The 21,927-nt window shown below is 43.4% G+C and overlaps 2 protein-coding genes and 1 long non-coding RNA gene across 10 annotated transcripts in view; 1 reads left to right on the top strand and 2 right to left on the bottom strand.

Annotated features, from left to right (window-relative positions):
* Positions 1-2,820, top strand: part of LOC115554305 (myelin-associated glycoprotein) — a 7,657-nt gene extending 4,837 nt beyond the window's left edge. For 3 of the 8 annotated variants that reach the window (XM_030370975.1, XM_030370980.1, XM_030370976.1), the window contains 5 exons: positions 160-171; positions 547-840; positions 1,524-1,623; positions 1,885-1,945; positions 2,091-2,500. In XM_030370975.1, coding sequence (XP_030226835.1) covers positions 160-171; positions 547-840; positions 1,524-1,623; positions 1,885-1,945; positions 2,091-2,426 — 803 coding nt within the window. In that variant the 3' untranslated portion in view covers positions 2,427-2,500. Of the gene's footprint in view, positions 1-159; positions 172-531; positions 953-990; positions 1,081-1,523; positions 1,624-1,884; positions 1,946-2,090 lie in introns of those variants that run through there. The other 5 variants (XM_030370978.1, XM_030370974.1, XM_030370973.1 and 2 more) reach the window with 4 other exon arrangements.
* si:dkey-24p1.1 (B-cell receptor CD22) lies at positions 2,664-21,927 on the bottom strand. The gene is made up of 15 exons (XM_030370972.1): positions 21,872-21,927; positions 21,066-21,449; positions 20,436-20,708; positions 19,902-20,195; positions 18,030-18,311; positions 17,819-17,939; positions 9,561-9,712; positions 8,613-8,879; positions 5,915-5,996; positions 5,757-5,811; positions 5,100-5,221; positions 4,307-4,358; positions 3,815-3,888; positions 3,654-3,714; positions 2,664-3,388 (listed from the first exon to the last, which is right to left on the bottom strand). Exons 1-15 carry the CDS (start codon positions 21,921-21,923, stop codon positions 3,269-3,271), a joined length of 2,391 nt encoding a protein of 796 aa, XP_030226832.1. The 5' UTR covers positions 21,924-21,927; the 3' UTR covers positions 2,664-3,268.
* On the bottom strand, positions 12,956-13,998 carry LOC115554308 (uncharacterized). The gene is made up of 2 exons (XR_003978579.1): positions 13,940-13,998; positions 12,956-13,230 (listed from the first exon to the last, which is right to left on the bottom strand). It is a non-coding gene; the product is annotated as an uncharacterized LOC115554308 (long non-coding RNA).

Below are 21,927 nucleotides of genomic sequence, written 5' to 3'. Positions count from 1 at the left end.
GTCCCTCTCCCGGACCACGGGGCCAACCTCACGGTGGAGCGGGCAGAGCGACGCCACGGCGGACGCTACTACTGCCTCGCCGGAAACTACCTCGGAGCGAAAGAGTCGGACCCCGTCCACCTGGACATCCTCTGTAGGTTCTCTCCTAACCCTAACCCTAACCCATCCACTGTAGGTTCCTCCTGACCCTAACCCTAACCCATCCACTGTAGGTTCCTCCTGACCGTAACCCATCCACTGTAGGTTCCTCCTGACCCTAACCCTAACCCATCCACTGTAGGTTCCTCCTGACCCCAACCCATCCACTGTAGGTTCCTCCTGACCCTAACCCTAACCCATCCACTGTAGGTTCCTCCTGACCCCAACCCATCCACTGTAGGTTCCTCCTGACCCTAACCCATCCACTGTAGGTTCCTCCTGACCCGAACCCATCCACTGTAGGTTCCTCCTGACCCTAACCCTAACCCATCCACCGTAGCACTTTGTAAAGTTGTTTTTAGCTTGTGTTTTAATGTTGTAATGTGTTCCAACCTCTTGTGTTCTTAGTTGCTGCTGAGATCCTAAACTCCTCCCACTGTGTGAGGCTCCCCTCTGGGGTCCTCTGCTCCTGTGAGAGCCAGGGGAACCCCGTGCCAACGCTGACCTGGACATTGGATGGAGAGGCCGTCGATCACTCTGCACACCGTCCCATCAGGGAATATAAATCAGGCAACCTGGGAGTCATGAGTGTCATCAGCTTGCCCCAATCAGACAAAGACCCGCCCACTGTCATGTGTCTCAGCAACAACTCGGGCGACAACCGCTTGGATTTAAACTTGGCTTTCTTTAAAAGCGAACCTGGTAGGTCCTTCCATCCATCGTCTATCAGTCGATCTATATATCCTTCTATTATCCCTTCATCTTTCAATCCCTTCAACCTTCCCTTAATATTCATCCATCTATTAATATGCATTCATTCAACTATCTACTATTTATCCCTCTTTCGATCTGTCCATCCCTAAATGAGTCTATCCCTTCAACTAGCTATCCCTCCAGCTCTTAATTTCAACCCATTCCTATCTACCTACCTACCCACCCACCCACCCACCCACGCCCGCCCGCCCGCCCGCCCGCCCGCCCGCCCGCCCGCCCGCCCGCCCGCCCGCCCGCCCGCCCGCCCGCCCGCCCGCCCGCCCGCCCGCCCGCCCGCCCGCCCGCCCGCCCGCCCGCCCGCCCGTCCGCCCGCCCGTCCGTCCGTCCGTCCGTCCGTCCGTCCGTCCGTCCGTCCGTCCGTCCGTCCGTCCGTCCGTCCGTCCGTCTGTCTGTCTGTCTGTCTGTCGATCTTCCTACCTACCTACCTACCTACCTACCTACCTACCTACCTACCTACCTACCTACCTACCTACCTACCTACCTACCTACCTACCTATCGATCTATCTATTCATCCTCACCCCCATCCAAATAGTGTCTACCAGTCTTTGCCTATGCCTGTCCTTAATATTAATTATAGTAATAACAATAATGAATCGTATTCTGGTCTTAGATTGGGCAGCCTTCCACACCATCTCTCTGCTGATTGGCTTGACAGCAGGCTCTTTGGTGATGATGCTGCTCTGCACTCTGTTCCATATGACACTCAGCAGGTAAAATAGCATCACTATCCTGGCGGGAACACGTGGCACGTGCCCACCTTGAGCTCACCCGCATGTGTGCACACACAAGCACAGCCCCTGTGTCGCTAGCTAATGCTACTACTACTAGAGTTAACGCGTCCACCACTAGCGTGTGTACCAGTAGCTAATGAATGATCCGATAACTAGCTTACTAAAAACACCACTAACTTATGCGTATATACCACTAGCTACCACGTGTACGAATAGCTAACAGTTTCATTGTATCTTCAGAAAGAAGAGAGACCAGCTATCAGAAAATACAAACCACAGGAACCCTTCTGAACTTGCCTTGGTGAGTCTGGCTCATAACAATGTGCCTTAATAACATGTGCCTTCACAAGAAACAGTAACGTTAGCAAGTTAAAAAGCAATCGTTTAGCTAAATTGCTAGATTGCTATTGTAGCTGTGAGGTTAGCTGGTTTGTGTTGTCCTCCAGGCGCTGGTCGAGGAAGCAGAGGTGGTTTACGGGAACAATGCGGTTCTGGACGCAGTAGGAGGAAAAGAGGAAGAGCTCCAGTACGTTGACCTGAGCTTCATCTTGCTTCAGGCCCTGACGGCCGCGAACCCCGGAGTGGACTTAATCAGAGGAATGGACTCCAAGACAGATGAGTACGCTGAGATCCGTCCGCACCCCACAGGAAGTGGCGAAGGAGAGCCACAGGAAGAGGAAGTGTATGCTGAGTGTGTTTCTTACGGCCAGACGAGCGCCGGAGAGGAGGTCATGGCTGAGGGTTCGCTTATAGCCGCAAAGGACTCTGAGACGGAGTCGTAACGGGACATTGCAGAAGACTTCAACCCAAATCTTCACATCAGCGAAATGTGTCTTTCGAAAATATCAGAAATCCCCGCCCCTATAATGCTCATTGAGATGCCTCAAGAATGCTTTGTGAAATTATTTGTACAGAATAATGGATAAATAATATGTCTTTGTATCATTAATCAAATAATTAATTTCATCTTTCTTATATAGAATTTGTACATCTTTGAAAGATGATAGACACAATAATTGTTTTATATCACTTCTTTATTTATAACCGTAGCCTGTATTTGTGTATGTTATATAATTAGTCAGTTACATTGCGATTCTTGCAGCATAATGGTACAATTCCACTGTTTCACTCATAAAGGTATGCAATGCTAGCGCCAGTAAAAGACTGTTTGTGTAATGGTGAGGAGTTTTTTTTTCCTGCTAGAAAGCAGAAGCAAGACACAGTGAAGCAGTTCCTGTTGTCTCATGATCCAGCACCCACATCACATCCTGTAATTCACACTCAGGAATCACACAGTGTATTTGGGGACATCAACGCTTGATGTTGAGAGGGTCCCAGTTCTACCAAACTGACCGGTGAAGCTTCAGTAAACCCTTAACCAGGTATTCTGCGTGAAGTGGCAGATCATCCCTTGCTTAATAGATAAATTCCCTACAGATAGATTCCCAACAACAGGAAATGCGTGTTAGGGTTCAGGGATTAACTGAAACCCTGACCTGAGCTGTTAAGCATGCACGTTAAAATAAGAGCTGCAATGATGCTTAGCATATAGAACAGAACAAATAGTACCACATTCTGCTCCTCTCCTCAAACCGTGGTAGGCCTCCTCATTTTCAATTCTTCCTCATCTTGTAGTCTTCTTGATCTTCCTGGTCTTGCTCTTCTTTGCCATGAAGGTGACCTGGGAATAGTTGAGCTCGATGTCCACCATCTGGTTGTCCTCCACGTCCAGGTTCTCATAGTTCTTTGAATTATGACATAGTTTAAGTATTATGGTGGGCTTCATTCTGTGGAAAGTTCTAAGTGTACCGAATACATGAACAGCCACAGACGATATGGATGTTAACTTTGTGTTTTTAAAGTATTGAGAATGCCTTTACTGCTCCTCGCGATGCTGTCCGGGAAACGTTAATTAGGTAACGGCAAGACTGGTCTCTTTAGGTCACTGAGGAACAATGCAAGACAGCATAACATATGAAATTGGCATGTGGACTGGAAGGAAAACTGACCTTGTTGGCTATTTTTGAATACACATCATTTTCCATCGCTGCTGGTGGGGAACACCCTTGACTCCTCGAAAACAAAATGTTCTCAGAACCTAATCTTTTAGAATAATGATGTAATATATCATCCTTAACCACATACAGGAGGTCAAAATCAAGATACTCACAGGCCCTGAGTAGGGAAGTGCAAGGAAGCATAGTTTACTTCATCGCCTGCGTAGCTATGGTCCCCTCTGATTGGCTGTCAGAAAGAAAAATACATTTAAAAAAGTTTAAACTGAATCCATGTTTAGACTGCTACACCACAAACAGACCAGAACTAATGTGAATCCTTCATCCTCCTCAATTGGTTTCCTGAATTGTATTCAAGTGCTTATTAGTTGACTGGCGGCCACAAGTGTAAATCAAACCAATCAGGGCAGAGGACAGAGGTTGTTTACAATCCTTTTTCAAGTAACTTACAACTTCAGAATTTCCAAACTAAAATTGCAAGAAAAGCAACGTAAAAATTAAGAAAGAAATTCATTAAGAGTTGCCATAACCCTTAGATCTCTAACCTCACACACCAAAGCAGAGGAGTATAAATGCGTCTCCAGCCCAAATCTCCTGGTAATAGTTATTCTGCTAAAATGATTGTGTGCATTTATCTTCCACCGCACCTGCTTTCCAGTAGGCAGCTGGACTGTACTGTACACTGTGTCGTTATCGGACCTGTACAGAGACATTGACATCACAATATTAAAGCAGTAGACACTGGCTAAATACACAGTGGACTTACCCCAAATTAGACCCAGGACTATCCCCCAACTAACCCAGGCCTAGCCCCTAATACACCCAGGACTATCCCCCAACTAACCCAGGCCTAGCCCCTAATACATCCAGGACTAGCCCCCAACTAACCCAGGACTAACCCTGAATACACCCAGTACAAGCCCCCAATGCACCAAAGAGGAGCCTCCAAATAGACCCACGAATAACCCCAGCACAACCAAGGATTAACCCTCAATTCCCCCAGGACTCACCCCCAATAAACCCAGCACATACTCCCAATACACCCAGGACTAACCACAATACACCCAAGGATAACAACAAAGTCTACTCTAACCCCTCTAGATCAGTTTTTCCCTCAATGGAAAACATTTCAATGGAGTACTTTTGATGGAATTCACAAAGTGACTTTTTTTTTAAAATAATACACCATAATAATATTTAATTTACTGAGCAGTATTTACACTACATAATTCAAATTTCTTTCTTAGTTTTGCCATTATTGTCGATTTGTTGATTTCAAGAATAAAAGTGACAAAATAAATTGACTGGAGTTATGCGTACAACAGCTTGGAAAACACTGTTCTAGATCATACAATCTGACCACAGAACATTCAGTCTAACCCATCTAGAACATTCAGTCTAACCCCTCTAGAATATACAGTCTAACTCCCTGCTTCTTACAGTCTCTCTGCACCAGCAGCAGTGGACTGGGGTGCCTGGGAGAAGGCGTGGCATGTGTGGGAGCGTCCTTGGTTTGGCAGAAGGTCATCTCTACTGCCACGAGCATCAGTAATTGGGGTCACCTGAGAGAGAGGGCGCAAGAGAGAGAGAGAGAGAGAGAGAGAGAGAGAGAGAGAGAGAGAGAGAGAGAGAGAGAGAGAGAGAGAGAGAGAGAGAGAGAGAGAGAGAGAGAGAGAGAGAGAGAGAGAGAGAGAGAGAGAGAGAGAGAGAGAGAGAGAGAGAGGACAGAGAGGGATAAAGACATCATTCTATGGCCCAGGTCTAGCAAACCAATGTAGCCACTTTAGACTGAATTGAATTGAGACTGGGAGACATTACTTAGAAATGAAACATCTTACTGCATCATATTGCATGGGTGAATGGATGAAACATCTTACTGTATCGTATTGAATGGGTGAATGGATGAAGCATGTTGCATCGTATTGGATGGGTGAATGGATGAAATATCTTACTCTATCGTATTGGAGGGGTGATGGATGAATGAAACATGGTACTTTATCATATTGGAGGGGTGAATGGATGGATGAAACATGGAACAGTATTGTATTGGAGGAGTGAATGGATGGATGAAAATACTTCAGCCACCAAATTAATTACCGGGCGAGACAGCGGGTCTGGAGAGCCTTCTGAAACTAACTTTTTTCTCTTGTGCCTACAAAGAAGAGAGTATTAAGGGTCACTTCACCTTGTATCAACGATACCAGAGAATTCTTCATAGTTGCTGGTGTAATAGTAGAACAGTATTATAGTTTTACCTGCAGACCAGGTATATGATCACTGCCAGCACCAGAATACAAACAAAAGGAATGGCCCAGAGGATCTCTACCAGATGCCGTGCTAATCATCAGAGACAAGCAAAACCAGGGTTAGCACATCTATCACAGAAAGCAGTCGGAACAACAGTCAGAACAACAGTCCGCACAATAATCTCAGAACAACAATCAGAACGACAATCACAGAACAACTGTCAGAACAACAATCACAGAACAACAATCTCAGAACAACAGTCAGGACAACAGTCGCAGGACAACAGTCACAGGAAAACGGTCAGAAAAACAGTCACAGGACAAAAGTCCGAACAACAGTCCCAACAACATCTACAGAACAACAATCACAGAACAACAATCTCAGAACAGTCAGACCAACAGTCACACAACAACAATCTCAGAACAACAGTCACATGGCAACAGTCAGGACAACAGTCAGAACAACAGTCACAGAACAAAAGTCACAGGACAACCGTCAGGACAACAATCAGAAAAACATACAGAACAGTCACAGGACAACAGTCCGAACAACATCCACAGAACAACAGTCCGAACAACAGTCACAGGACAACAGTCGGAACAACAGTCTGAACAACACTCACAGAACAGCAATCTCGGAACAACAGTCAGAACAACAATCACAGAACCAGACTCATAGGACAACCGTCCGAACAACACTCACAGAACATCAATCAAAGAACAACAGTCAGAAAAACAGTCGCAGGAAAACAGTCAGAACAAAAGTCACAGAACAACAGTCAGAAGAACAACAGTCACAGAACAACTGTCACAGAACAACAGTCATATAACAACAGTTACAGAATAAAAGTCAGAACAGCAACAGGCCGAACAACAACATTCAGTGGGGTGTTCCACAAAGCCGGTTTTATCACATAACCGGGTAAGTTAACCCAGGGTTTGCTGTAACCCTAGCTTTTCCGTTCCAAAAGGATCACGGTATGTTAGTTGCTATAGCAACATATGCTCTGAATCAAACCTGGTCGGACTTGGTTTTGCGCAGGTTAAGTTTGAAACATAAACCGGTTTTGGGTATTTCAACCGGCGTTCACCGCAGATTTCATATGTTCACAATGGCATGCCCTTTTGATGAGAGAACTGCTGATATCAGAGCGCAAATTATACGTGCAATCCACCGGGAGCGATTGATAAGACCACGGCTCGACATCTTGGCATATTGGATGACTTTTTGCTGGAGTGGAGAGATAGATTCTCGCGCAAATCTTTAATATATTTAAATAGCCTTACATAGCCAACACTACCAATCGAGGACCTGGCCTCAGTTCACTCCAGACTATTTGCGTAGCCCTCCGTTTTTTTCAAATGGTAGTTTTATCTAGGCTATAATGCTGGAGATGCTGAGCACATCACAGTCGTTTCAGATGACCCATCCAAGATTTGTATCGGCCTCCTATCATACAAAGAGCAATATTGTCTGAGTACTACTGCCGAGAGGCATTTACAACATAAAGTATAAAATAGTCCTAACGGACTTGCATCCACTGGAGAATGTTCGATCGTAGCCGGTGGCTTCATTACAAGCACTGATCCATCTTGATCTGTGAAGTTGATGAATTGTCACTTTTAGGTTTTCTACCCAGTTACCAAAAAAAGAAACATTTGGAATAGTATGCGCTGTGGCAAGCACACGGTTTGCATGTGTTACTTCGATGGCAAAAAAAATCTAAAATACAAGAAAACACAAAAACCTACATTCAACCAGTGTGGGGTATGGCCCATGACTCTCTGAGGTGGTATTAGGCCTACCTCCAGGTACCCCCTCCATGCCAGGGCGCCCTGAATTTATGTTTATTAACAGCTCCTCCACCGGGGTCAAGACAATTTGAGGGCCAGATCCAGTCTGCCGACTGTCGGCCTTTTCACGATTGGCTTAAAAAAAGGGCTTATTTAAATTTATACCAATACGATGTTGGGAAAAGCTTACCAGTTTGTATGTTTTTTATACTTCATTTTTATACTTGATCCTCTGACCGCTTGGAAGCAATCGGAGTACATATTGTTTTAGAAGAAAGGGCTTATGTGGTAGGATCTTTAAGAATGCTTAACTGGGATATTTATATATTCATGGCTCAAATATTAAGGATCATGCTTTTGACGTGTAACTAACGCATTTACGCGGTCAGCGATCCGCTGCCAGGCTTTGGTTCTCCGGGTTCCAGAGGTTTTAGCGTTCCCTTTTCTTGTGATAATGTCCTTCTCCTCGTCATAGCTCTCCAGGAGAACCTGGAGTTCCATTTCATTGAATTAAGCGGCCCGTTTCGCCATATCGATCAGGGTTTCCATGATCCATACATCACGTCTTTTTAAGTTTGGCGTGGACGCGCACAACCCTGTGTTAACCAGCCCCGAGTTGATTGAACTAATGCATAACCGCTGCTGTGGAACCGAAAACTCTGGGTTGGTCGGCACAGGGTCAATCAACCTAGAGTTCAGCGTTAACTCAGTGTTTGTTAAACCTCCGTTCGTGGAACACCCCTCTGATCAACAGTAATAACAGCAACAGGTAGAACAAAAACATTCACAGTCAGAAAAACTGGAAGAATAACAGAACAGCAGTCAGGACAACAGCCAGCCTTTCAAACCAAGACTTCTGTATCGAGGCTCACGTAAAACCAGGCCCTATCTGAGCATGAGGAAGTGTACTGACTGTTGAGGAACAATCGGACCGGGTTGGAATCTGTCCCGCCTATTTCATTGGAGGCATAACAGTGGTAGATCCCGGGATGTTCTGGACGGACGGTCAGGTTTTGACCCATCTGGACAGGCTCCACATTTGAAAAGTTGTGCAACTTCTTGTACCACTTGTACGAATCGACAGGTGGATAGCTGGTACTACGACAGCTCAGTTGAATTGGAGCGCCAGCATCGTACACCTGCCCACTCAATACTGTTATCGTTGCATTTTTGGGAGCATCTAGGGAGGGATCAATCGCAGAAAAAAAAGGGACAGAAAAATGTTTAGTGTTTCATGGAGCAAAACACTACCTCAAATATGATGACCAATAGTTTAAAGTTTTAGTAAGGAGGTCAAATCAGGGCAAATTTGTTTTAAAAAAACTTTTTTAGTGGTAGAAATACGCGGAAGGAGTTGAAGAGCTACCCCATGCTTTCTGATAGCATTACGCTTATTGTGTCAAAACTGTAAAAAACACATAAATGACTTACTCTGCAATACACCCAAGACTAACCCCCAAATAAACCCTGGACATACCCCCAAATACACCCATGACAAACTCTGAAAATACACCCAGGACTAAACCCAAATACACTCACGACTAACCCCCAAATACACCCAGGACTAACCAACAAATACACCCAGGATTATCCCCCAAAACATCCAGGACTAGCCCACAATAGACCCAGGACTAACCCCCAAATACACCCAGGACTAATCCCCAAACTGACTCGCACTGGGATCGGACCTAAATAGCATTTTACCTAGCATATCTTTTATGTTTTGCCGAAACGAGAATCTGATCACAAATCTTAATTGTTCACATCACATGTATTTCGATCAAATGTCATGAGAGAGGCGAGAGAGATGATATCAGCTATTAATATCGAGGCCGGTGATGGTGCAACCATCTGGACTCACATTTCACTGTCACCCCAACTTCTCGGGACACTCTGCTTCCCACGAGGTTCTGGGCCCTGCAGCGGTACCCCCCATGGTCGGCCGAAGTGACCGACGTTAGGTTCAGTTTCTGGTCGGATCCTACGACCTCCTCCTGGCCGGCGCTGGTCCTGGTCCTGGTCCAGCGGTAGTTGCTGACAGCAGGGAAGGACTTGGCCTCACAGAGCAGCTCCAGGGTATTCCCCTCAGTCAGTTCCAAACTCTTCGCTGTAACACTCACATTCTGAGGAGCATCTAGAGAACGGTAGAAGGATCAAAGACAGCTGTTTATCCATATATATATACGACTAACATACATGTTAATACATAGCGAACACAACTCACAGTTGACCGTTAAGTCCGTCTCCGATTGGTTGGATCCTTGCGTGTTCTGAGCTCTGCAGGTGTAGCGACCGGCCGAGGCAGACGTCACATTGAGCCTCTTGGTCAGTGAGGCTCCGTTGGAGACACGGTGGAGGAGGTGATGCATGCTGGGATCTTTGGCGGAGCTCCATGACAGGTTCAGGCTGGAGGGGAGGGGCCAGCTCTCCACATTGCAGTCGATAGTGATTTCATCCCCCTCAGTGGCCAACTTTACCATAGACAGAATCGGCAGGGTGGGAGCAACTGTAGGCAGGAAGTAGAAAGTATACAGGAGGAAGAAGGTAGACCGGATTCAGAAGTAGAAAGGACACAAATTCAACTGTATTATGGTTGTGCAGAGTACAAGTACAGAGACAACAAAATGTATATGGGGATTGTGATGGCGCGGCTATGTGAGCGTCCTCACAAGTCCTTATTGGGGCCGCACCAATACATTTCTCTCACATTGCAGTCAATTAATCAGTTGCGGTAAAACTCTGTGTTGTGGAGGTCAAAGATTAATCAGGTTTCTGCATAATGTCTTGATTTAGGAATTATGTGATTGTGTAGCGTGTTTGCTTAATGAGGCGTAAAAATACAACTGCTCACCGCCGTTGTCAGCTGTGCTTTCCATGCTGCTTCTAGGAAGTGTGCGCCCCCCCGGGGACAGCTATATGGTGCGCGGGCGTGCGCGAAAGATTCGCTAATTCAATTATCTTTCTCGTAACATGTACTTTGTATGTAGCGGCATGTGTCCATACAGGAATAATAACCATAAGGCCTGATGGAGTGAATTTATTATAAGTATCTTTCTAACCAGTTTAATCCATATTTCTTGGATGACAGGTGTGGTATGTAGGCCTACCAATTTCGGGGGTTTGTCTAGCAGTTAGTGGCATAGGGGAGGAGCTAGAAGGCGGACGCTATACTGTGCAGTCTGATAACCTCAGTTGTGTGAGAATAAATGGAATCAAAGTAATTTTTTGCCTGCCTGCTGCCTTTTTGTGCCGATCCTAAGACCCTCGACATTCTACCCTTTGACGGGGATCTAAATATAATTTTGAATATGGATTGTCATATAGTGCAATACAGCAGCAAAGTTAAAGTGACCTAGTGAGGTGTGAGCAGCATGAGATGGCTACAACGGATAAGAGCAGCATTGATGGACAGCACGATAAGTACGAACAGTATGATAATAAATAGTAACCTACACACGCACCTCCACCCATATACCTAGGGCCTGGGGGGGCATACTTACAGAGTACCTCGACGCAGTAGCTACTGCTGTCATTCCCTCTTCCAAGGAGGTTGGAGGCGCTGCAATGGTAGCAGCCGTGGTCAGCCCTCGTTACACGCTTGATCTCCAGCCGGTCGTTGGAGGTCCCATTGAGCCACCCTGGAGAGTTGGTGTTCCCGTTCTTCCAGTCCTTGTGGAGGAACCAGGTGTAGACAGTCGGGGCAGGAAACGCCTCAGCTGAACAGGTCAGTGTTAGAGACTCTCCCAGAGTCACATTTTTCCCTGTCCCAGATAGAACGGGCTTCCTAGGAGTGTCTGATGTAGGAACATCAAATATTTAATATTACACTCATCACAAGTATAATCAAATAATACAAAACGCCCCAGTTCTGGCAAACTCATAGAGCTGATTGGCTGGGTGAATGGATGAAGCATGTCACTGTAATCTAGGGGATGGGTGAATGGATGAATTGTAATCTACAGTTAGAGTCATGTGACGAGTTAGTCAACAGCTAGAGTCATGTATTGATGAGCGAGTTATGTTTGAGGACTTACACTGTACGGTCAGGGTGATGTTCTGGCGGACACACTCGTTGATGAGCCCCGGTACGCCACACGACAGTACTGTTTGGTGGTCCGTCGAGACGACCGTGAGCGTGGCCACTGTGCTTGTAACGCTATCTCTATTCAAACGGGCGTGCGTCGGGAGCCCTGTGATGTATGGTCGCTTGCCACACGAACTCGATGCAGTTGAACAGGTGAAGACGGCCATATCAGATTCATTCAAATATATTTTACTTGTCTGAAAACTGACTTTGCATGGATTTTCTGCAAACAACAGGGGGAAAGACTTAGGTTTTGTATGATACATAGAAACTAATTAAAACTAATTCAATATAGTCTGATTTATAGTAAACTATATCTATCTATAGACACAATCATACATAATTGCACTCAAACACAAAAACACAAACATTAACATACACACACATATATATATATATATATATATATATATATATATACATATATATATATATATATATATATATATATATATATATATATATATATACATGGGTTATGTTGTTTGAAATAACAGCAACTCAAAAACACACATTTAGAAATATAATGGGATTAGGGTTAGTGCTTAGCAATTGATTTATATATATATATATATCACTTCCACTTACCATTAACTTGAAGCTTCGCCACAGGCTCTGTGTGAAAAAGTTCTGCACCTATATATCTAAAAGAATAGTTACCGCTGTCACTCATGCTGAGACAGCAGATCTTAAGGACCCACTCTTTGTTGTCGTAGGAGAATTTGGGAAACCCGACCGTCACTCGGCCCTCAAAGTCCTGATGGACCTTGTTGGTGCTGCTGTTATACACCACTGTGCCTTGAAATTTTGCCAATGTCTTATTGAAGTTTGCATTTTTAAACCAGACCCAGATAGGAGATTCATCAGCAATATAGCCAGAACCGGTACATTCGATCTGAACACACTCGCCCTCTTTGGCAGTCACATTAGTTTCGATCAATTTAAAGCTAAATCCTTGGCACAAGGAATCTGTAGGGAAGAAAAATGCAGATATAGAACATGTTACATGTTACATTACATGTACAAGTAACATGTACATGTATTTAACATGTATTATTATTGTTCTTATACTGTATAAGTATTTACGACATGCATGTACTAACAAAGCTCTTATACTGTACCTCTATGTACTATCTGCTAACATAGCTCTTATACTGTACACGCTCATACTGTACTAGTATGTTCTATGTTCTAATGTAACTCTTCTCCTGTACTATTCTTTACGTATTTATGTAGCTCTAACATTTAGAACATGAACATATTTGTATACACCTAGCTGTGCTTGAATTAAAAAGCCCATTTCAAAATGTATATATATATAATTAGATCCATAACACAGGTAGGACAACAGTACTAGCATTTAAAGTACTAGTACTTATTTATTTTCCTACCTCTTTTAAGCAGCATAAGTCCCACCACCACTATGGGAGTCCACCAGATCATGGTTCTGAAAAAAGAAGATTCTGATCGTTTCATTGACTCTAATGTATGTATACACATACACTGCCGTTCAGAAGTTTGAGGACACCCAGACAATTTCAAAAAGGGTTTTCTAATCATCCATAAGCCTTTTAACATGATCAGCTAAACAAAGTATCATTAGAACACAGGTGCGTTGGTTGCTGGAAATGGGCCTCTATGTAGCTATTCCATAAAAAATCTGCAGTTTCCAGCTAGAATAGTAATTTACCACATTAACAATGTCTATTCTGTATTTCTGAGCAATTGAATGTTATCTTTATTGAAAAAAACGTTTGTTTCCTGTTATTCTAAACTTTGGTGTGCAGATGCAAAAAAAAGTGAACAAAGTTCTGCTTCACAGGTCAAGCCTAACTGACACCACACCCATAGCAAATTTACAACACTGATAACATACGTATATGTATATATCCACGCATCCTTCAGTCACAAGAAGAACCTAACAAAAATGCAAACATAATAAAAAAACACAAGACTTTTCAATTATTTAACAAAATCATAATTTAATAATTTTCTTAAAATAATTATAATTGTACCGTACATGTATAGTGCTATATGTTTTAGGCTGATCTACAGCGAATATACATTGAAGGCCTACATTTGACATCAATCATTCAGATTAATACACGTGAAAATCTTTGAGTTAGAGTGCAGCTCTACAGTTGAATAGCTCTTACCTTTGGGTGTCTCTCTCTCTATCTCTGGTCCAGACTGAAAGAGGAAGCAGCGTTTCTCTGGCTTATCAACAGAGAGGAGCACTTTACTGTCTCTACCAAATACATAGACACAGCAGCAGCAGTGGCCTGAGTGTGAATTATATACCTTTAATAGATTAATAATGTTGATTTTGGGCCAAATATAAAAAATATATGTTATTAATATGGGGCGGTAAACTAAATTACTAACCATTCAGACTGAAGCAGAAAGTCATAGGGATTATATTAAGACAGACCTGTATGTTATTTATATGATCCATGTTCTGGTTAAGCATTAGCCAATGATATTCATCTAGTAAAATGTGTGTCTAAGTCAAGATACAGCTATGTTTATTCATAGGGTCTTTCTTTTTGAATTGAGTCTAATGGATCAACTGTAAGAAAGCTAGCCAAGGCTTGTGTAACGTTGGACTGTGGGACTAAAGATTATTAAGGATTAGACTTTTAATTCACAATGTGGGCAATGTAGACTATAGTTTGTTTCGATTTGGAACTATTCACCAAAACCGTTTTGCTTAAACGGTTGTTGTGAGAAGTTCCAATTAAAACGCAGAATAACTTTTTTTCACAAAGTGTGGGTCAACATCAACGCGTTACCATATACACAAATGTGTAAAGTTGTTAAACGGGGGAAATGGATGTTAGATACAAAAACTCAACTACTTCCGTGTAAGGATACATTTCAAGGATGTTTTTTTTTTTCTGGTGGTTGCCAACTCCGCTGAAGGGCGAGTGTGATGTGGGTTCTGATGGCTTTTGACGCCGCCCCTCTGACCTGCTCCGATGGAGCCTCTCAGAGGTGACTGCCTGCCTGACGTCCTCTGTTGCCATAGAGGAAAGGGTCTCTCTTAAGTCGTGGCCTGTAGCTCCAGTGCGTCTCCGGCTGCCCCTCTATGCCTCTTCCTGGTCAGAGTGATCCCTTCTTGGGCTCCATGTAGCAGACGGCCCCTTGCTATTGTAAGTCTCTAGCGTTAAAACTAAAATTTTCCGGAGATGGACTACAAAAAGCGCTCTTTTGAGCCATGTGTTCTTGTCGTACTGATTTCAATTTGGTTGTCGCCAACAGTGAGAATCGGAACAGAGAGACTTGGCCAACGGGAATATTCTACGCGACTTGAATACCAATTCACATGTGAAAAAAAGGAGACTAAACTTATGTTGATGTTAAAATTAACTGCCCCCAGTAGTCTAAGTTGGCATTTTATTTTCTTCTCTTCTCTTCTTCTGCCTTACCGCATCTCTCAAGCTTATTCGCATAGAGTCTGTAAACTTCGTCAGTGGCCTGTTGCTTTAAATATTGCCGCCGTAAAGGTTTATGGGTTACAATATCTCCTTTCCTTTTGAAAAGGTTGGTCAGGAGTAAACTATGCTAAAGGTGGGTTAAAGGTTGCATCAAGGTGCTTTCCTAAGCATTTGTAGAATTCAAACAACCTTTCCTCCAAATATTTCCGGGTCATCTTGTTAGGAAAGGACATTTCCTGAGCAAAAACAGAATCCGTAGACGCCCCAAGAGTCTAATCCACCTGTCTTGGGCCCGGTGAGGCTGCATAAACTATCCCTCAACCACACACTCTCCACAAGGGCTAGTTTAAGTTCCTTCTTGGGCCCGATGGCTGTCTACACCAGCTTTGTATTGCACTAGAACAGGGAGTCTTTAGCAGTATGCAACACAAAATACTGTCAGCTCTACATAGAGCTTAAACGACCCCTCCCAAAACGCTTCTCACCCCTCTTTCTTTCTTTATACAAAGGGAATAAATCATTTGGTTTTCAGGTATCCATATATTGTGTTAATGTATTTCATGTTAATTTAACTTATTTGAGTTTCATAATAACAAAACGTTACTTTTCTAAATAAAATTCATTGGAGTTAATGAAGCCGTATACCCGCCTGGTAGAGCTTATTAAATGGATGTTACATGGTCGGAACTTAAACCCGCGCCTTTATACCTTGTATGCGCTGATATACGATTACGATACGATTGGCCAAAATGTTTGTTGATGCAAGGCGTAAACAGGGTCTATATAACTTTAAAACTGCAGCTATTTTACTCAAAGAAAATAGCTAAACTAGCACATTTCTCAAGGATATAACGGCCATCCATTATTAAATCCATTCAGGGAATTATTCTGGTCAACTTCTGCCTACTTGAGCTACAACTCAACTGATGGTTGTTAATTGGGAAACGTACATAGTGCAGGTTTAAGATGATGATAGAGTAGTACAGGGACGCGGGAAGTGGGGGTGCTTAGGGTGCTGCAGCACCCCCCCGCTGGCGGCCTCTGGTTGTAACTGCAAGTGAGAAGGTTTTCTGAACAAATCAATACTTTTTTTTTTTTTATATAATTTTATCATACAACATGATTTTTCATTAAATTCACAGAACATCAATCAAAGAACAACAGTCAGAAGAACAGTCGCAGGAAAACAGTCAGAACAAAAGTCACAGAACAACAGTCAGAAGAACAACAGTCACAGAACAACTGTCACAGAACAACAGTCATATAACAACAGTTACAGAATAAAAGTCAGAACAGCAACAGGCCGAACAACAACATTCAGATCAACAGTAATAACAGCAACAGGTAGAACAAAAACATTCACAGTCAGAAAAACTGGAAGAATAACAGAACAGCAGTCAGGACAACAGCCAGCCTTTCAAACCAAGACTTCTGTATCGAGGCTCACGTAAAAGCAGGCCCTATCTGAGCATGAGGAAGTGTACTGACTGTTGAGGAACAATCGGACCGGGTTGGAATCTGTTCCGCATATTTCATTGGAGGCATAACAGTGGTAGATCCCGGGATGGTCTGGACGGACGGTCAGATTTTGACCGCTCTGGACAGGCTCCACATTTGATACGTTGTTCAACTTCTTGTACCACTTGTACGAATCGACAGGTGGATAGCTGGTACTAAGACAGCTCAGTTGAATCGGAGCGCCAGCATCGTACACCTGCCCACTCAATACTGTTATCGTTGCACTTTTGGGAGCATCTAGGGAGGGATCAATCGCAGAAAAAAAAAAAGGGACAGAAAAACGTTTAGTGTTTCATGGAGCAAAACACTACCTCAAATATGATGACCAATAGTTTATAGTTTTAGTAAGGAGGTCAAATCAGGGCAAATTTGTTTTAAAAAAACTTTTTTATTGGTAGAAATACGCGGATGGAGTTGAAGAGCTACCCCATGCTTTCTGATAGCATTACGCTTATTGTGTCAAAACTGGAAAAAACACATAAATGACTTACTCTGCAATACACCCAAGTCTAACCCCCAAATAAACCCTGGACATACCCCCAAATACACCCATGACAAACTCTGAAAATACATCCAGGACTAAACCCAAATACACTCACGACTAACCCCCAAATACACCCAGGACTAACCAACAAATACACCCAGGATTATCCCCCAAAACATCCAGGACTAGCCCACAATAGACCCAGGATTAAGCCCCAAATTCACCCAGGACTAACCGCCAAATGCACCCAGGACTAATCCCCAAACTGACTCGCACTGGGATCGGACCTAAATAGCATTTTACCTACCATATTTTTTATGTTTTGCCGAAACGAGAATCTGATCACAAATCTTAATTGTTCACATCACATGTATTTCGATCAAATGTCACGAGAGAGGCGAGAGAGATTATATCAGCTATTAATATCGAGGCCGGTGATGGTGCAACCACATTTCACTGTCACCCCAACTTCTCGGGACACTCTGCTTCCCACTTGGTTCTGGGCCCAGCAGCGGTACCGCCCATGGTCGGCCGAAGTGACCGGCGTTAGGTTCAGTTTCTGGTCGGATCCTACGACCTCCTCCTGGCCGGCGCTGGTCCTGGTCCAGCGGTAGTTGCTGACAGCAGGGAAGGACTTGGCCTCACAGAACAGCTCCAGGGTATTCCCCTCAGTCAGTTCCAAACTTTTCGCTGTAACACTCACATTCTGAGGAGCATCTAGAGAACGGTAGAAGGATCAAAGACAGCTGTTTATCCATATATATATACGACTAACATACATGTTAATACATAGCGAACACAACTCACAGTTGACCGTTAAGTCCGTCTCCGATTGGTTGGATCCTTGGGTGTTCTGAGCTCTGCAGGTGTAGCGACCGGCCGAGGCAGACGTCACATTGAGCCTCTTGGTCAGTGAGGCTGCGTTGGAGACACGGTGGAGGAGGTGATGCATGCTGGGATCTTTGGCGGAGCTCCATGACAGATTCAGGCTGGAGGGGAGGGGCCAGCTCTCCACATTGCAGTGGATAGTGATTTCCTCCCCCTCAGTGGCCAACTTTACCATAGACAGAACCGGCAGGGCGGGAGCAACTGTAGGCAGGAAGTAGAAAGTACACAGGAGGTAGAAGGTAGACCGGATTCAGAAGTAGAAAGGACACAAATTCAACTGTATTATGGTTGTGCAGAGTACAAGTACAGAGACAACAAAATGTATATGGGGATTGTGATGCCGCGGCTATGTGAGCGTCCTCACAAGTCCTTATTGGGGCCACACCAATACATTTCTCTCACATTGCAGTCAATTAATCAGTTGCGGTAAAACTCTGTGTTGTGGAGGTCAAAGATTAATCAGGTTTCTGCATAATGTCTTGATTTAGGAATTATGTGATTGTGTATAGCGTGTTTGCTTAATGAGGCGTAAAAATACAACTGCTCACCGCCGTTGTCAGCTGTGCTTTCCATGCTGCTTCTAGGAAGTGTGCGCCCCCCCCGGGGACAGCTATTGTGGTAGAAATTAACCTTACATTCTATGTTAAACTATGATTATTATTAGGCCTACATATCATATATACTTTAATGGTGGAGAAGTGCTGATCACCTCTAACCTAGATGTTGTGTTCCGTGTGACACCAGTGAGTGGGTCCAGGATATTCTCACCTGATGGGCCATGTGATACATCAGTCAGAGAGTCCAGTCTACTCCCATATTGATGTACTCTCTGAAGACAATGCTTACATTCACACATGTGCATCATCTCTGTTTGTATAAGGATAATATATGTTCTAAGGTCACATTCGATTCAGAAGACATAGGAGTATGCTGACATCCACACAGTATGACCCTGATGGGAAATTCTATATTTGATGAAAGTCCAACTTTGTATTGTGTAAAAATCAGGGATATAAGGAGCTGTCTGGGATTCATTCAGTAGTGTGTATTCGCGAATACCATTCAGCTTTGTTGTCTCTCGTTTGCGGGTGGCAATAAACTCTCCATCTATACTTGACCTGGACTCCCCGATTCCTCTTGCTTTTTAGCTAGTTGAAGTGAATTAGATAAGTTATTATTAATTCTACAACACTATATGGTGCGCGGGCGTGCGCGAAAGCTTCGCTAATTCAATTATCTTTCTCGTAACATGTACTTTGTATGTAGCGGCATGTGTCCATACAGGAATAATAACCATAAGGCCTGATGGAGTGAATTTATTATAAGTATCTTTCTAACCAGTTGAATCCATATTTCTTGGATGACAGGTGTGGTATGTAGGCCTACCAATTTCGGGGGTTTGTCTAGCAGTTAGTGGCATAGGGGAGGAGCTAGAAGGCGGACGCTATACTGTGCAGTCTGATAACCTCAGTTGTGTGAGAATAAATGGAATCAAAGTAATCTTTTGCCTGCCTGCTGCCTTTTTGTGCCGATCCTAAGACCCTCGACATTCTACCCTTTGACAGGGATCCAAATATAATTTTGAATATGGATTGTCATATCGTGCAATACAGCAGCAAAGTTAAAGTGACCTAGTGAGGTGTGAGCAGCATGAGATGGGTACAACGGATAAGAGCAGCATTGATGGACAGCACGATAAGTACGAACAGTATGATGATAAATAGTAAACCTACACACGCACCTCCACCCATATACCTAGGGCCTGGGGGGCATACTGGGGGGCATACTTACAGAGTACCTCGACGCAGTAGCTACTGCTGTCATTCCCTCTTCCAAGGAGGTTGGAGGCGCTGCAATGGTAGCAGCCGTGGTCAGCCCTCGTTACACGCTTGATCTCCAGCCGGTCGTTGGAGGTCCCATTGAGCCACCCTGGAGAGTTGGTGTTCCCGTTCTTCCAGTCCTTGTGGAGGAACCAGGTGTAGACAGTCGGGGCAGGAAACGCCTCAGCTGAACAGGTCAGTGTTAGAGACTCTCCCAGAGTCACATTTTTCCCTGTCCCAGATAGAATGGGCTTCCTAGGAGTGTCTGATGTAGGAACATCAAATATTTAATATTACACTCATCACAAGTATAATCAAATAATACAAAACGCCCCAGTTCTGGCAAACTCATAGAGCTGATTGGCTGGGTGAATGGATGAAGCATTTCACTGTAATCTAGGGGATGGGTGAATGGATGAATTGTAATCTATAGTTAGAGTCATGTAACGAGTTAGTTAACAGCTAGAGTCATGTATTGATGAGCGAGTTATGTTTGAGGACTTACACTGTACCGTCAGGGTGATGTTCTGGCGGACACACTCGTTGATGAGCCCCGGTACGCCACACGACAGTACTGTTTGGTGGTCCGTTGAGACGACCGTGAGCGTGGCCACTGTGCTTGTACCGCTATCTCTATTCAAAGTGGCGTGCGTCGGGAGCCCTGTGATGTTTGGTCGCTTGCCACACAAACTCGATGCAGTTGAACAGGTGAAGACGGCCACATCAGATTCATTCAAATATATTTTACTTGTCTGAAAACTGACTTTGCATGGATTTTCTGCAAACAACAGGGGGAAAGACTTAGGTTTTTTATGATACATAGAAACTAATCGAAACTAATTCAATATAGTCTAATTTAGCTATAGTAAACTATAGATATCTATTGACACAATCATACATAATTGCACTCAAACACAAAAACACAAACATTAACATACACACACAATATATATATATTGACACAATATATATATATATATATATATATATATATAAACACACATATATATATATATATACATGGGTTATGTTGTTTGAAATAACAGCAACTCAAAAACACATATTTAGAAATATAATGGGATTAGGGTTAGTGCTTAGCAATTGATTTATATATATATATATCACTTCCACTTACCATTAACTTGAAGCTTCGCCACAGGCTCTGTGTGAAAAAGATCTACACCTACATATCTAAAAGAATAGTTACCGCTGTCACTCATGCGGAGACAGCAGATCTTAAGGACCCACTCTTTGTTACCGTAGGAGAATTTGGGTAACTCGGCCGTCACTCGGCCCTCAAAGTCCTGATGGACCTTGTTGGTGCTGCTGTTATACACCACTGGGTATCCTTGAAATTTTCTCAATGTCTTATTGAAGTTTGCATTTTTAAACCAGAACCAGGTAGCAGATGTATCCCTGATATAGCCAGAACCGGTACATTCGATCTGAACACACTCGCCCTCTTTGGCAGTCACATTAGTTTTATTCAATTTAAAGCTAAATCCTTGGCACAAGGAATCTGTAGGGAAGAAAAATGCAGATATAGAACATGTTACATGTTACATTACATGTACAAGTAACATGTACATGTATTTAACATGTATTAATATTGTTCTTATACTGTATAAGTATTTACGACATGCATGTACTAACAAAGCTCTTATACTGTACCTCTATGTACTATCTGCTAACATAGCTCTTATACTGTACACGCTCATACTGTACTAGTATGTTCTATGTTCTAATGTAACTCTTCTCCTGTACTATTCTTTACGTATTTATGTAGCTCTAACATTTAGAACATGAACATATTTGTATACACCTAGCTGTGCTTGAATTAAAAAGCCCATTTCAAAATGTATATAGATATAATTAGATCCATAACACAGGTAGGACAACAGTACTAGCATTTAAAGTACTAGCACTTATTTATTTTCCTACCTCTTTTAAGCAGCATAAGTCCCACCACCACTATGGGAGTCCACCAGATCATGGTT

This window comes from Gadus morhua, chromosome 11, assembly GCF_902167405.1.
Source record: "Gadus morhua chromosome 11, gadMor3.0, whole genome shotgun sequence".
Lineage (NCBI taxonomy): Eukaryota > Metazoa > Chordata > Actinopteri > Gadiformes > Gadidae > Gadus > Gadus morhua.
Note: the sequence above shows the minus strand (reverse complement) of the source record. Positions and strands in the feature narration are given on the sequence as shown.